The sequence below is a fragment of the Telopea speciosissima genome, chromosome 5, assembly GCF_018873765.1.
Source record: "Telopea speciosissima isolate NSW1024214 ecotype Mountain lineage chromosome 5, Tspe_v1, whole genome shotgun sequence".
NCBI lineage: Eukaryota > Viridiplantae > Streptophyta > Magnoliopsida > Proteales > Proteaceae > Telopea > Telopea speciosissima.
The window spans coordinates 28,844,691-28,861,615 of NC_057920.1; the positions used below are offsets into that span (position 1 = coordinate 28,844,691).

The 16,925-nt window shown below is 40.0% G+C and overlaps 1 protein-coding gene across 2 annotated transcripts in view; it reads left to right on the forward strand.

Moving 5' to 3' along the window:
- The window catches only part of LOC122662149 (probable serine/threonine protein kinase IRE), a 109,093-nt gene that overhangs the window by 27,254 nt on the left and 64,914 nt on the right, over positions 1–16,925 (forward strand). For both annotated transcript variants that reach the window (XR_006332982.1, XM_043857715.1), the window contains exons 5-6: positions 9,737–9,909; positions 10,110–10,356. Coding sequence is in view for 1 of the 2 variants with exons in the window: in XM_043857715.1 (XP_043713650.1) it covers positions 9,737–9,909; positions 10,110–10,356 (420 nt within the window). In the remaining variant the exon portion in view is untranslated. The remainder of the gene's footprint in view (positions 1–9,736; positions 9,910–10,109; positions 10,357–16,925) is intronic.

A 16,925-nucleotide genomic window follows, 5' to 3' on the forward strand; every position in this document is an offset into this window, starting at 1 on the left:
ATCTTGATCGACTACTTCTATTGCTGAGGTGAAACACTCCTCCAAACCAAGCTGTTGTTGATGACAGATGAGAGATCGATCTGCCCAGGGTTTTAGGAGAAAACCCTAAAAAATCAGATCCAAGGTTCACACCAAATACTGGGCAGAAAGGGCTGAAACTGTGATCGAGTTTCCCTTTTATGATGCTGAAGGACTCCTCAAAATATTGGCTTGATCTGAGATGGGAAAAGCTGAAATCGATGAAGTTAGGGTTTTGAACAAAACCCTAAAATCTGAAATCAAAAGTTGAACTTCACTCTTGCAAGCAATGATGGATGCTTCCACAGGTGCAGGACTTGATCTTCAAAGGAGGAGTATGATCTTCAATGTTGATGTAGACTCAACTCCAAGTTAGGAAGACTAAAAAAATCGCAAAAAGGTAGGAAGGCTCTCCAATCGTGATAGGGAAGTACTGCAAACCATCTCTCATAGTCTGTCACAGACATGGTCCCTTGCTGCAACCGAAGGAACTCGGCTGCCTTTGCATACCTCACCGTGATAGGGAAGTACTTCTCCCTGAACAACTCCAAGAATCAGGCCCATGAGATATGCTGGCCCACTAACACGTGCTGAGTAGTCTGCCACCACTGATCAGCCTCCCTTTGCAACATGTAGGTAGCACAGGCCATCTTCTGCTCGTCCGAACACTGAAGAATTTCGAAATTTTCTCCAATTCTCTCAACCACCCCTCTGGTATTGTGGGGTCTGCAGACATGCCTCTGAATGCTGTAGGGCATTCTCCCCACCCTGGCCGGTTACCCCAATGCCGGGGAGGAAAATGCCCAAAATATCTTACTAGATCACTTGTTCACTCCATGTATCTGATCACCATGAGCACCAGGGAGAACAAGCTCTAGTTTTAAGTTTTAACTTCTCTTTTCTTTCACACATTCACTTTCATTCAGTATTTCTTATTTTAATTCATTATCATATTAAGCGTCATTTCAATAAAACATTTCATTTCATTCAATAAGACATCATTCCACATTTTAACATAATCAAACTTATCATTGCATATCTTGCATTACCATTTCATTCTTTCACTAGCATAATTGCATTACCCTTGCATGCAACATATAGCATTTCAGTAAACTTTACATAGCCATGTCCCTTACACAATCATTAAGCATATATCATGATCTCATAACACACATGGTAGGCATTTATATTATCTCAAACCGTTAGTTTCTATTTCTATTTCTAAGTATTAAATGCATAAACCATATACTCAAGCAATTACCAACATTTGTAATACAACATATCATAACACACAATATTTATACATGTCCCCTCACCTTGATTTTAATGTGTTCGACTATTGCACACGTATCTCCCAACGATAGCAGTGCCAATATGGTTAACTAGAACCTATAAAACGAGTGAAACTTATCATATTTAATAACCTTTCAAGGTTACACAGGGTCTATACTCAAACCCCAAGAGAAAAACCCCAAAACAGTCCCTAAAAAGTCACTTTTTTGCCTGACGGTTGAAGCTGACGGTCGACCAGAACCTACAGTCACATCGACCGTCGCTCATAGTAGCTCTGACGGCCGACATCTGGTCAACCAGAGCTTTGACCTACACGATCCGGTCAATCGGATCCTGGGTTTCAGTCCAGGTCCGAGCTTTGCTCTGCTCTATTTCAGCAGGGTATAGCAGCGGTTTTGACCCCTCATACAACTTGTCAGTAGTTAAAATGTATCCAAAGCCTACTCTAATTCATTCTTGTTGTAATATGGGTCCAAGGGTAAATCTGTCTGTGGGGGTATTCTTGTATGTGGGTTTTAGTCCCACATTGCTTAGTTATAGTTTTGTTATATGATTTCAATATTATAAATAAAGGCTGGGCTCTGATCACATTGATCAAGCCAGTATTCACGGAATTCCACATGGCATCAGAGCTAAAAATATTCCGGGGATATGGGAAGTAAATTTTTTTTTATTTTTTCTCTCTTCTTCTTTCTCTTCTTCGTCATTCTGCCCTAAAACCACCCCTCCACCACTTCTGCCACCTACTGCCAGCCACCAACAGCCACCGCTAGCCACCGCCAACCCTCCACCGCCTCCACCAGCTACCGCCGACCACTGCAGGCCCTTTCCCTTCCTCCCGCCACCTCCGCAGGTCCCTCCCTCCTTTTTCCGCCACCTCTACACACCTAGGGGGGGCCTTCTACCTTGTTCGAATTTTTTTTCAGCCCTTGGTGGTGAGTTGACTCCCACCAAGGGTTTGTTTTTTCCCCTATACATGTTCTGATTTTTTTTTGGGATTTGTCTTTACCAATTTATCTCCAGCCACCATACCTGACGAGTCTGAGATCACAACTGCTTCGACTGGTTCTGAGGATTCCAACCAGTGGGACTTTGTTCCCTTTCCGGTGAATCCCATAAAGTTGAATGGCAGCAATTATCTTCTATGGTCTCGTTCCTGTTTATTTGCTATTGGTTCCCGTGGGCTCTCTAGTTATATCACGGGCACTAAGGTCAGGCCTACAGAGTCTGGATCGGCTCAGGATCGATGGATGAATTTCAATTTTTTTGGTGATGTCCTATTTGGTTAATTCCATGGACCAGACCATTACTGGTCGTTATCTGCTCCTTGACACCGCAAAAATTTGGAAGCCGGCTTATGACACATACTCTCAGGTTGGGAATGCAGCCCAATGCTATGAACTCCATCAGAAGCTCCATACTACTAAGCAGCTGGAGTTGTCTCTGTCCCAATATTACAATACCATGTGCACTCTCTGGCAGGAATTGAATTTTTTAGGCACACTTAAGGCTACCACGGATGTTGACGCTATAGCCTTCAGGAAGTGGGAGGATGGTTTACGGCTGTTTGATTTTTTGGCCGGCCTAAACATTGAATTTGATAATATCAGGTCCAATATTTTGAATCGGGATCCTCTTCCCTCTTTGGAGCAGGCCTACGCCATACTTTTGGCTGAGGACACAAGGCGCACTACTATGGTTCATCCCTATCACTCAGGAACGATCAGCCCTTGTTTCTGGTTCTCAATCTTCTCGTGGAAATTCCTCTCGTCCTCCTACTGATCAGCCAACTAGTGATCGCCCGCCTATTAAATGCGATCATTGTGGGAAGGACTGGCACACCAAGGACCGATGTTGGAAGCTTCATGGTCGTCCTGCGGATACTCGTGGGCGTGGAAAGGGGGGTTCAATCGGCCCGGTTCCTCTCGTGCTAATCGGTGCTGCTGAAGATCCATCGAGCAGTCTCTTTCCTCTGTGATGGCTGAGTTGCAAAATCTGCGGGATGTGATGAATCGCTTGGACACATCTTCTTCGGCATTTGTACTCCTTACATGGCGGCTTTGGCTTTGTCTCTACCTGCTCCTTCCAATGCACCTTCTTCCATAGGTATTTCTTTTGGTGGGAATTGCACTTCGGTCATGCTTGACTCTTGGGTTATTGACTCAGGGGCAACCGACCATATGACAGGTTTTTCCTCTGTTTTTACCACATATAATCCTCTTTCAAGCCAGTCAAAGTTTCGGGTTGTTGATGGGTCTCTTTCTTCTATTTTCGGGAAGGGATCCGTTCAGTGCACCTCCTCTCTCACTCTTTCCTCTATTTTACATGTTCCTAAGTTTACTACTAACTTGCTGTCCATTAGTAGTCTAACTAAGGATTTAAACTGCAAAGTAATATTTTTTTCCGACTCATTGTTTATTTCAAGATTTGGAAACGGACAATACGATTGCATGTGGTAAGGTGGTTGGTGGTCTGTATGTGCTTGAAAGTTCCCGGACAGCATTGACATCACAGCCAGCATCTTCTACTTTTGATTCTGCATTGCTTGAGTTGAATAATTGGCATCGTCGTTTGTTCCATCCCCCGATTGGAGTTTTATCTGCTTTATTTCCTAGTTTGGTGAAACAATGTAATAAACACAATTTTTCTTGTGATGCTTGCACTTTGGCAAAGCAAACTCGGAGTATTTTTCCTATTTCAGATAACAGAAGTTTGTGTCCTTTTGGTTTAATTCATTCTGATGTTTGGGGCCCTGCCCGTTGTGTTTCTACCTCTGGGTTTTGATGGTTTGTCACATTTATCGATTGTTTTAGCCGGACGACTTGGGTATATTTGATGCATAGCAAGAGTGATGTGTTCAATTGTTTTATGTTATTCCACAAAATGGTCCAGACGCAGTTTGATGCCAAGGTGAAGATTCTTCGCTCAGATAATGGCAAGGAATATATGGATGGTGCTTTCTGTTCCTATTTGGACAGCCATGGGATCATACACTAGACTTCTTGTGTTGACACTCCCGCTCAAAATGGAGTGGCTGAACGCAAGAATAGACATCTACTGGAGGTAGCTCGCTCCCTTATGTTCACCATGTTTGTCCCTCCTTGTTTCTGTGGTGATGCGGTGCTTACAGCTACTTACCTCATCAATCAACTTCCATCTCATGTTTTGGGTGGCCGCTGTCCCTTGGATATGTTGGTTGGCAAATCCACCTTTGTGGTGCCTCCAAAAGTGTTTGGTTGTGTTGTGTTTGCACGAAATCACCACGTCCATGGTAAGCTTGATCCCAGAGGATTATGGTGCATTTTTCTTGGTTACTCACCGACTCAGAAGGGCTATAAATGCTACCATCCTCTTGCCAGAAAGGTGGTGTTGGTCACCATGGATGTTGTCTTTCGGGAGTCGGAGGCTTACTTTCCACCGCCAGTACCTCTGCAGGGGGAGACTCAAAATAATGAAGAGGTCCCGCTGATTGCTCCTTTACATGTTGAGATACCAACCATTGAAGATGTTTCTATTGAACTAGAGGATGGAGTTACAACTCAAGAACAGGAAGTGGGACAGATTGAGTAACAGGTGCAGGGGGAGAGACTTGTGAAGTAGAAATACACTCGGGGAACTGATTTTCCTACAGATGGTCCTCGGTACAAAGAGAAAGAAACCACCACTGCTGCACCACCTACGCAATCGACATCTGTTCCTACTCCAAATCTTGCTCCTAGTCATACTTCGGGTAAGCCCCCTCTTGATCCTAGTCTTGATTTACCCATTGCTGTTCGCAAACAAAAAAGAAGTTGCACTCAGCATCCTATCTAAAACTTTGTATCCTACAACTCTCTAACTCCTGCCTTTCATGCTTTCATATCCTCTTTGTCCTCTATCTCTACACCTAATACTTGGCAGGAAGCAATCGCCGAACCAAAATGGAAGGAAGCAATCAATGAAGAAATGCTTGCCCTTGCGAAAAACCAGACCTGGGATTTGGTAAGTTCTCCACATGGGAAGAGGCCTGTTGGTTGTAAATGGGTCTTTTTGTGAAGCACAAGGCTGATGGTTCTGTGGAGAGCTGCAAGGCAAGATTGATCGCCAAAGGGTTCACTCAAACCCAAGGAATCGATTATCAAGAGACTTTTGCTCCTGTAGCGAAGATGAATACTGTACGGGTCATCATTTCTTGTGCTGTAAATCAAGGATGGGAACTCCAACAACTCGATGTGAAGAATGCCTTCCTATATGGAGACTTGGAAGAAGATGTCTACATGGAGGTACCCCTGGGTTTTACCTCTTTAGAGACTCGGGGGAAAGTGTGCAAGTTAAAGAAGGCCCTGTATGGTCTGAAGCAGTCCCTATGGGCTTGGTTTGGCCGATTCCACAAGGCTATGATCGCATATGGGTATAAGCAGAGTAATGTAGACCCCACATTGTTTGTTAAGAGAGTAGGACAACAAGTTACCCTTTTGATTGTCTATGTTGATGACATAGTAATTACAAGGCATATGATGCACATGAGATTCGTGAAGCTGAAAGCTTAATTGGGCACGGAGTTTGAAGTCAAAGATTTGGGTAAATTGAGGTACTTCCTAGGGATTGAGGTTGCCTATTCAGCTAAGGGCATATCTCTCTCTCAAAGGAAATATACCTTGGATTTATTGAAAGAAACAGGGATGCTTGGGTGTAAACCAACAGATACCCCTCTGGCGCCCAACACACATTTGAAGAGTAAGGAAGGTGAGCCAGTGGACAAAGGCAGCTATCAGAGATTAGTGGGTCGATTGATTTACCTCTCACATACCCGACCAGACATCACATTTGCTGTAAGCCTTGTCAGCCAATACATGCATGATCCTCACTCTTCTCACTTGGAAGCAGCATACATAATTCTCCGTTACCTCAAGTCAGCTCCGAGGAAAGGAGTATTGTTTTCTCCACACAGCCATCTCTCGATAGAAGCGTACGCTGATGCAGATTGGGCTGGCAGTACTGTTGATAGGAAGTCCACATCTAGATATTGCACATTTGTTGGAGGTAACCTAACTACTTGGAGAAGCAAAAAACAAGCTGTTGTGGCTCGATCTAGTGCTGAGGCTGAATTCCGAGCTATGGTACAGGGTATTTGTGAGCTTCTTTGGCTCAAAGGGCTTCTTCAAGATATGGGGATGAGTGTTGATCTTCCTATGTGACTCTACTATGACAGCAAATCAGCAATCAACATTGCTCAAAACTCGGTCCAACATAATCGGACCAAACATGTTGAGATTGACCGGCACTTCATCAAAGAGAAGCTAGAACAAGGAATTATTTGTATTCCATTTATTCAGTCTAGTGAACAGTAGGCTGATATCCTCACCAAAGGAATTAGTACAAAATTGTTTTTTCTTATTATTAGCAAGTTGGGCATGTTTGATATGTATGTACCAACTTGAGGGGGAGTGTTGTAATATGGGTTGAAGGGTAAATCTGTCTGTGGGGGTATTCTTGTATGTGGGTTTTAGTCCCACATTGCTTAGTTATAGTTTTGTCATATGATTTCAATAATATAAATAATGGCTGGGCTATGATCACATTGATCAAGCCAGTATTCACGGAATTCCACAATTCTCAAACATCTCATACACATTACCAATTTAACTGATGTAGATAAGTCACCTAAAGGGCTTATTTTATTACAAATAACTTTGGGTTGGGTTATGTAGGTGTTGGACTTTTAATCCCATGGGTTTATTTTGTAATTGGCCAATTTAATGAGCCTAAAATATGGGTAGAAAGTAGGAAAACGGAATTTGCTTCATTAGTTTAGTTAGAGTCCTATTTTGAGTCTGTTTTCTTTATTATTTCACTTCCTTTGTCAATTTAGGTTACCTTATTAGTTAAGGATAGAGTTAGGCCTTTCCTTTTTAGTGTCTAAGTCTATTTTTGAGTCTTCTATATAAGTTTGAAAGGGAGGCCAGCATTGTATATGAATTTGATTAATGAAATATTGGCTTTAGCCTTTGTGAAAATCCTGAGATAGGAATCATAGGATGGGTGAGATGCCCAGGCTGAGATAGCCAACCCCACCATTCCCCATTCCCTTCCCCATCCCCGTCCATCGGTTCTTGAATCCAAAACCCTAATTTGTTCAAATCGATCTCAAGAATGCTACAAACTGCTGGGATTTCTTTTCAACAGATTGTTACATTGATTTCTTGAAGATTATTACATCAAGATCATTGTTGCTTCAACAGATCATGAGAGAGAGAGAGAGAGAGAGAGAGAGAGAGAGAGAGAGAGGGCCACATCATAAGAGTTTTGATCCCAAGGTGGATTGGCTCTGATACTATGATAGAAAATCTTGGGGAAATATGGATTGTGTTGTTATGATCACATTCTCCTTTATTTATAATAGAAGAAGACAAAGTACCAACTATACCCTTATACTCTGATACACCCATATTACAACAAAACCTTCACAAATTACACCTTCCTGATTGCTTTCTGTTGATATATACATTTACGCTTCCCTTCCCTAACAGTTCAAGCTTTTAGGTGAAACGGTGGCGAACATGGTATCAGAGCAAGGAGGTCATGTGTTTGACTCTTGGGAAGTGCATCGGAAGGTTTTTTCTTGACATTTCATCTCCCTAGGTGCCATGTGATCTTGGCCACATGTAAGGACCATGTGATCTTGGCCTGCCCGTGCGAGGGAGTATTGATATATACATTTACGCAGTCCTTCCCTAACATTTTGAGCTTTTAGGTGAAACGGTAGTGAACACGTTCCCAATGGTAGCAAACAAACCTTACACTAATCACCCTTCTGATTATAATTTTGGAAACACCATGTATCCCACAACTCTTCCAAAGAAAAGACTAAACAATGGCTTAATAGTCGGAGTTACAAATTAAAAGCAACGACTTGATTCTCAATGTAAAGCTTTGGAACCCTAAAGATTGATATGCCAATAAGGTGTATAAGTCAATGTGAAAATCTTATAAATCACTCTTAAATAGAGGAGAAGGAATAGCCAAAAAATGTCGTTGTTGGAGTCTCTAACAGCTCTATTTAAAGCAGAGCTGGTCAACAGCTTGGAATGCCGGTCGAACCCCTTGGGAAATAGCCGTCATAAATATGGCCGTTCAGAGATGTTGGGAGAAAATGAACAATACCTGATCGACCCTCCACAGAGCCAGTCGACCAGCTTCTCTTAAGTTCCAAAACTGGTGCTCTTGGGAAACTTCATTCAGCTTCAGGTTGGTTGACTGGGACTTAGTCCGGCTTAACTTTTTGGGCCAGAAACCTTATGACCTTAGGCCAGTTGACGTCTAACTTGTGTTGGTCATCAAGCCTAGTCTAATTAACCAATTTAAGTCCATGAGTTCCTGTTTGCTCATAGGTGAAGTTCCCAATTAACATTTAATCCTTTAGTCAAGGATGGGTGACTTATGACTAAGTCCTTGCGATCTAAGAGATACTTGAGAATCATTTACAACTTACTAATCTAAATGAATTACAAATTGAAACTATTCCTTACTCTTCACGCCAATGTAGAACACCCTTGAAGATGTCCTTAGCCAATCTTGCTTCGAGGCGCTTCTCTTTTTGGCTTACTGAAGTGACTCTTGAAGCTTGATCATCAATTGATGCTTCAACACTTCATATCACAGTCATCAACCTTGGTCAAATGATCTTCCATTGAGATGCTTACTTGACGACTCATTCCATTTTCTTGGACTTGCCTTCTTGCAATTCTTGATGCTTGGAGAGAATACCAATTGAACCTTAGGCTCTTTCTTCACACAAAAACACATGTGAGTAATCACAAAAACAACACAAGGCATCTCTCACCTTCACCAAACAACAGCCTGTTTCCTTCTTTATTTTTTTCTTTTCTACCTACCTACAGTAAGCTTCATTCCTATATTTTCTCTCTGAATATTCATCATCTTCTGTTATCTTATTTAATTTAGTCTGTCCATCAGATCTGGATTATGCTGTCCATGAGTTCTGACCATTAGACAGGCCATATCTATCCAGCATAATCTCTCAGATCTGTTGCCCTTTCTCAACAAAACCAAAACCTTAGATCTCTCTTTGGGCCCATTACCTGGAGGCCAATCAGATCCATCAGATCTGATCGATCTGTATCTATTACCTCACATTCCACTCCTAATATATAGTTTTTGTTACTTCGATTAAATGAATTCATGTCATCCAATTAGATTTCTTCTCCTTGCCATACTACTGCTTTCTTTCTTTCTTATTACTTTTCCTTTTTCTTGGAATATTATTCTTCCAGCGGTTTACTTAAATGGATCAAATTACATTAACTACCACAATTATTTTGAACATTTGATGTCTTTTTATGACTATAGTCACAGATATTCTGTTTGAGTTATAGTTTTGTAGTTTGTTAAAAATGTTTACTTTATGAACTTTATACAATGGCAGATAAACAAACTATTGGATATTGCTCATGCTGTGGCCAGCATCAACACTAATGACTACAGTGCATTGGAGTATTTGGTTTGCCATCTTGAAGACCTGAAGTATGGGATTGAGGATAGGAAGGTGGATGCACTTATTGTTGAGACATTTGGAAGGCGAATTGAGAAATTACTGCAGTGAGTTCGGTTCTTTAATAGAATTCTTTCATTGACTCTTTCTGTCGGTCTGTTGAACAGTTGAATCTTATCATAGGATTCTCTTTTGATTGGATTGTGTTCATTCTTTGTCCCCTGATAAAGATATATTTTTCTTTTCTTCAACATACATCTCTCTCTCTCTCTCTCTAAACTTAGATTCAACTATCCTGTCTCTACAGGGAGAAATATGTACATCTTTGTGGGCAGATAGATGACGAAAAAGTTGATTCATCAAACATCATGCTTGATGAATACAGTTCATGTGAAGATGATGGTGTTCGTAGCTTGCGGGTGAACATGAATCCAAATTGTAAGGACCGGACATCTATAGAGGATTTTGAAATAATAAAGCCAATCAGCCGAGGGGCGTTTGGACGAGTTTTCCTTGCAAGGAAAAGAGCAACTGGCGACTTATTTGCCATAAAGGTAAGAATCTTTACCTCGTTTAATGTTTGATTTGTGTGACTGGTAGTCATTATATTTCAATGTTTGTATTCCTTGCTTTTACATCAAATATTGTTTTGTGGTAATTATTCTTCTTTTGGGAGGTTAGCAAGATTTGTTAAGACAATTCCATATAAGGCAATTCTTAGGACCTTGCGTGCTTCTTATATATATTACTCGTCACTAATTGGTGGGGAAGTTAAATTATCCATATTTAAGTCTGTCAGGAACCACTCCAAGAACTTGAAGCACATGAAAGCATTATAGCTGCTAAGGAATGTGGTTATTGATTGTATGACTCCAAATTCTGTAGGACAGAATCTAGAAGGTCTGCGGGGCTTTGTTGTGCAGATTGAGAATCCAGATAACAGAGTTTAAGTTCGGTCAGATTTGTCTGAAATTTGGGTATGTTGATGGGACAGATGGGTTCTTGGATTTTGATTGCAGGTTAAGACCCAAAGGAGAAAAATTAGTTGGATGGATGGAGATTCAAGAACGGGGAGAAGATCAGCTATGGTTGTATGATTATTTATTGGCAACCATCTTCTATAAAATCTGGAAAAATCAGAGAAGAAGGTACAGAAGCAGTAGTTGCGGATCTGTCCTATTTGGCCTCTCCCTTGTCATGTTTTTCATTTCTCGTATTGTGCTGTCATAAATGGTCTGAATATGTTGATGGAGGCCACTGAAGTCTCTCTCTTTGCCCATTGGTTTTCAGTGTTTGTTCTGATAACCTTATTTCTTTCATGTTTTGGGTCAACTATTTTCTGGTTAGTAGGTTTTGTGGGGTTAGTTCAGTCTTTCAATGAGTTTCAAAGTAATTCTTATCTAATGGGCATATCATCGTGCATGTACATGCATATCTACCTATTTATCATATATTTATATGTCTTTTCTAAAACTGCCAGTTTCTTCTGTTATAAATATTGAAAAGATGCAATGAGATTTTTTTTTGTGGGAGGGTAGAGAACCTAAGGAGAAATTCCATCTTGTGAACAGGAATTAGGTTGTTAACCAAAAGAAGTTTGGTTCCCTGAGTTAAAGAAAGGTGCTTTTTGGATGGAAGCCTTTAAAAATAATTATGGGGTGGTGAATTCTAGTGGGGATCCAAAAGGGCTGAGATGTTCTAATGGGTTGGGGTATGGAAATGAGTTAAGAGAATTCAAGAGAAGGTGAGGAGTAGGATGAAGTGTGGTTCAGAATGCAGAAAGGATTTCCACGTGGTAGGATAATCAGTATGGAAATGGAAGATTTTGTGAAAGCTTTCCATCATTATATAACTTGGTGGAAAGAAAAGGAATATCCAGTGCTGATTATATTGTGAAAAGTGAAGAGGGTGTTGTGTGGAGCTTGAGTTTTGCAATTAATTTATTAGGTGGGGTGATGTTACAGGAGTTCCATGAACTATTACAGCTTCTTGAGAATCAGCAAAATGGTGAGGGGAGAAGGGCAGAAGGTGGGACATTCACCCTATGGGTCAGTTCAGGGTCTTGTCCTTTATTTTTAATTGACAACAGGTATACAAATTTCAGCTATGAAGAACAATGGGGGAAGATCATGCCACTGAGAGTGAAAATGTTTGGTTGGTTGTTGGCAGATAATAAGCTGCTTACAGCTGACAACCTTAAAAGCTGAGGCTTTCACTTGGTGAGAATGATCTGTTTCTTTTGAGGGAGGAAAAGTTTTCCATGCATATGTTTGTGGAACGCAGGTTAGCAAAGCTATTATGGATGTATTTTTCTGAGGTGTTCTTAGCTTCTGGCAACAGTGTGTGTACCTTATTTAACTGAAGGCATATTCTTGGAGTGGGAAGATGTGATTCTTGGAGGGAATGGGAAGATCTTTAAGAGTATTATTACTTTTTGCATTTTCTGGTTGCTATGGACGGAGAGGAATAGAAGAGATTTTGGCAAAAATAAGAGAAACTTGAGAGATTTATGCAGGGTTAAGGTGCTCAAATAATTGCTGGCTGAAGCTCATAGGGAATTCAAGGATACCCCAACCTGAGCTTTTGGTGATGGTTTTCAGATCATGATATTGGAGGGTTTTTTCCTTTTTTTTCTCCCCTCCCCCCCTTGAAGTGGTTGAATGATATAACAGACTTTGTACTCCAGTTTTTTCTACTCTTAACAGATCAAGGGAAAAAAAAAAAGTTACAATATTTTGGTATTTTTGAGTTGTAATGGGTTTAGATATTTCATTATATAACATTTTTTTATGGTACTGTAAGAGATCAGTGTTGAATTGTAATTGAATTTTCTGCCGGGATAACATTCTTTACTAGGTTTTCAGATTGGTAACTTCAGTTTTTCTTTGGGCCCTTACCTGTTGCTGCATCACCAAATGAGCAGAGAAGGAAGCACAGTTTCTTCTTTAGCCTATAGATAGGAAGTGAGAAAAAAACATATGACAGTTCTCCACACTCTGACCCCCTAAGCTACTGATACTTCAACTTTGAGTTAGAAGGACTCAAGTACCACTAACCCTAGGACACTGTTTTTCCCAGTAATTGTGATGCAAGTGCATTTGCCATCCTATGTGATCTTATTGAATTTTCTAGCTGCTGCCTTGGTCCAATGGGAGGAGCGTTTCATCATTCTGTTAAGCAGCACTAAGTTGGAGGCTTGGAGCTGAACTTCCCGATGAGTCCCCTGTGAAAATGATGGTGGTGCAAACCTAGGAAACTGGTAGAGAAACTTGGAAAAATGGTCGGTGAGTGTTTTGTAATGTTTATCAGTACATCAGTGAAGAAAACAGGAAGAGGATCCATCAAATTCAGAATTTTCACAAAATTAAGGCCCATCATGAAAGGATTAGGAATGAGAAGGAACACAATAAAACTTGAAGGAAAATGAGTAGGTTTCGGTATAAGTTGAAAGTTGACTCCTTGTGCAGGTTAAGAAACTCAGAAAAGGATTATTAGGGAACTGTTGGTTCTCCATTAGTTGCTATTTTGGGAACTGGTTTGTAATCTCAGTTTTGCTTATCTGTTGCCAACTGAGACTTTTAGGAATTCATATGGGATTTTCACCTACTAGTTACATCAGTTTAACTATGTATTTACCTAGGGATCAAGGGTTCCTCCTAGTTTCTAAATTTGGGCAGTAAGCTGCCATTCCAGTGGCCTTACTGTTTAATGTCCATTCTGTCCCTGAACTGTGACCAAGCTTGGTGACATGAATATCTACCCCTGTTGCTGAACTGATTATTAAGTCTGTTACTGTTGCACTTAGTTAAGGTTTGATATGCTGTCCTACAGTACATTCGATCCTATTGATGGGTTGGGATCTTGCTTTCTGTTTAGTGACCTTAGCTCCATCACTTCTTGGGTTTTGCACAAAGCTTCTCTGCTTACAGGTCTTGGCTTCTAAAGATATTACATGCGGTAATAAATACACTGGTTGGAGTCATCTTTTACTAGTTTACAAGGCTCATCTGGAAAACTAGAGGATAAATGATGGTCTCAGTAGCTCCGGTAGCCATGGATGCAATGTAATTCTCTGGTTGATTAAGCTCCCACAAACATGTTGAAATTTCTTCTTACATCTATCTCCCAAGTGCATGATTTCACTCTTCAAATGCTATACAATCCATGGAACATACTTTTTCCCCCAAAATGTTAATTGCCAGTTGTGAATCATAACGAATAATGATCTTCTGAATGTTCTTTTCCAAACGTAACATCATTCCTCTGTATATGGTGAATAACTCCATAAATAATATTTACCTGACGCACCACTGCCCACATAGGCAAATAAGGGATCACCCGCTGCATCATGGACCAATCCCCCCCCTGAGAGGCCCTATCCTGATCAAGAGATCCATCACAGTGCAATACAACTACCTCCTCTGGTGGAAACATCCATGAGCATGCCTTTGGGAGTTGGGAAATCCATACTACCTGCACTGCCCATTATCCACAAGGAGCATATTTCTAGAATTCTGAGTACTAGAAACCCTAAGAGAGTTAGACTTTATCAGAACATCCTCCTTCATGGCAGTGAGAATATTTTGTTTTGGAATAGCCTGAAATTCCATTCTTGCCATAATGGATGACTAGTAGATCAGAAAGCAAATTTTCCAATCATACCAATGGAGTCATCCCCATGGAATTCATACCTCACCCAAGTTGCTTCCTCAATGAGATTTTGTACTTGTCTCTTATTTTGGGAGCATAGGTCCAAGACATTACCCCATGGAGCCAATGTAAAGAAACATTTAAGAAACAAATGATTCTGGCTCTCCAGATCTGCCCAGCAAATGCAACAAATTGAGCTAACATTCATATACGTCTGCATATCAACTGGTCTTTTGTGGGTAAAGAATCCACAAGACATCTCCATGTTGTGAATGATTGCCTTGGAATATCACCAAAGAACCAAATTGCTTCGGCCAATCTATGTGACCTGATTTATCCTGAACCAACTGCCAAGCCCATTTAGTGGAAAACTGACCATTAGAATTACCTTTCCAAGCCACCAAATCAGGATCTGAAGGATTTAGCTTCTGCAAATCCAGTAACTGCTGCCAAGCCTCCTGTTGATCCGGTGAAAGAGAACGTCCAGCTCTCCAACCTCCATCCCACAAGATATCCTTTTACCCAAGCCATTCTACAAGAGCCTGCATCTTGGCAAATTATGTCCTCAAATATCTTAATCAACATACTAGATGGATGCCACCTATCCTGCCAGTCTCATAGATTACCCATTTCCTATGAGATGTTGCACTAAAGGTTCCACTGTATTTCTGTATTTTGGAATTATAACAAACCAAGGACCTGAAACCAGTACTTGCAAAGAGAGAGGAGAGAAGAGAGAGAGAGAGTGAGTGGACAATGGGTGAGAGGCTGTGCTGAACTATTTTAGATTCAGCTTTTGTCTATCTGGTGATGCTCTCTGTTTTATTTATAGGGGAGTAAATAGACTCTTATTAGGCATTCTACTAAGAGTCTTGTACAATTACAATAGGAAATAAAATAAGACTCGAACTAAGACTTAACTACTTATAAACTAATCCGAAACACAATAGGGACAAGCATAGACATTAAAAGCAACACCAATCTTGAACATATAGAGCAGTCATTGACACTAGTGAGCCCAGATAGAACTTCATTCTGGTAGAAATATCAACTCAAGCACACCAATCATCATCAACAATAGTATAGAAAAATCTTCTTGTCGAATAAATCCAGCCAGCAACGAACAAAATTTGCGGTAGAGAACACCAATCAGCGATGCAAAATATCATATTAGCAACAACATCATAAGCCCTTCTCAAGGAAGGCATGTAGTAGGTAGTAATCTTCACAAAGAAGACAGATACAAGTGCAAACATTGATGCACTTATGAGCCCTAAATAGAGGTCACTGATAAAGTTGCAACATAGGTTGTTGTGAACCAGGTAAAGTGCAGTATAGGTTATTGTAGCAACATCAGGGTGTTGGAGACCAAATAACTCAGCGTAAGGTTTTGTTAGGAACCAGACAACATAAAGTGTAATGCAAAATTTTCTTGTTTAATCACTCCTTTGATGTTTGTTTTAGTGTAGATGGTATCCACTTAGGTTTTGGTCAAAAAAATCAGAGTAGGACTTTTCTTTAAAAAACTGGGATTTATGGGTTTTGGCAGCCTATGAATTAAACAGATAAACCACTGCACAGCTCCAATTCACGATCAAATCCAGAATCTTTCCATGGGAGAATAGATCGAGGGAGACCTTTGTATCGGCTAAGCATAGTTGTCAAGGCGTCAGCAAGGCATCCAAGCGGATCTCTATCGTCCAAACATTAAAACCCCAAGTAAATGTTTTTATATTTGAATTTCATTTACTTAAGATATTATTCCTAAATAAGCGAATACCCCCCTATTTGAATCCAATAAAAATAGTTAAAAAATAAAATTCCAGAAAGATAAAAAGTCAACCCCCCAGTTCAAGAACAAAAACTAGATTTTTGGTGGTAGATGAAATTTTCAACTTTCTAATGCTAAGTTTTTTCTCAGATCTAAAAATTATTAAATCTTAATATGGTAAAACATTGCTAAAAACCCAAAGTGTGGTAAAATATTCATTTTTTTTAATAATTAAAAAAATATATTCATTCAGAACGATTTTGACAGCATTCGTGCACACCAAATAAGGTTTAACCGGAACATAACTCCTTCAATATAAATCATATTCAAGCAATCTTGGATTTGTTGGAAAGCTGGTTTTGTGTTCTACCTAATACAAAAAGTCTCATGTAAAAATAAATTCATTTGATTAGTCAAATTTCTTAGAGAACAAGAACATTTCTCTAAATCAAGAGCAATTTAAGTACTTATTGATAAGATCATATTATCTAAGAATAGTATAAACCATATGTATATTTTGATTGTTTCAAACTTCCAATAGCTTGCTTCTTCAGTTCTGCTGTCTTCTAGTTCTATGTTGATTTTTGATGACTTTATGTGGCTTAATATTGATTTTTTATTACTTGATGTGACATACTGTTATTTTTTATGACTTGATGTTGCTTAATATTGATTTTTTATAACTTGATGTGGCTTAATGTT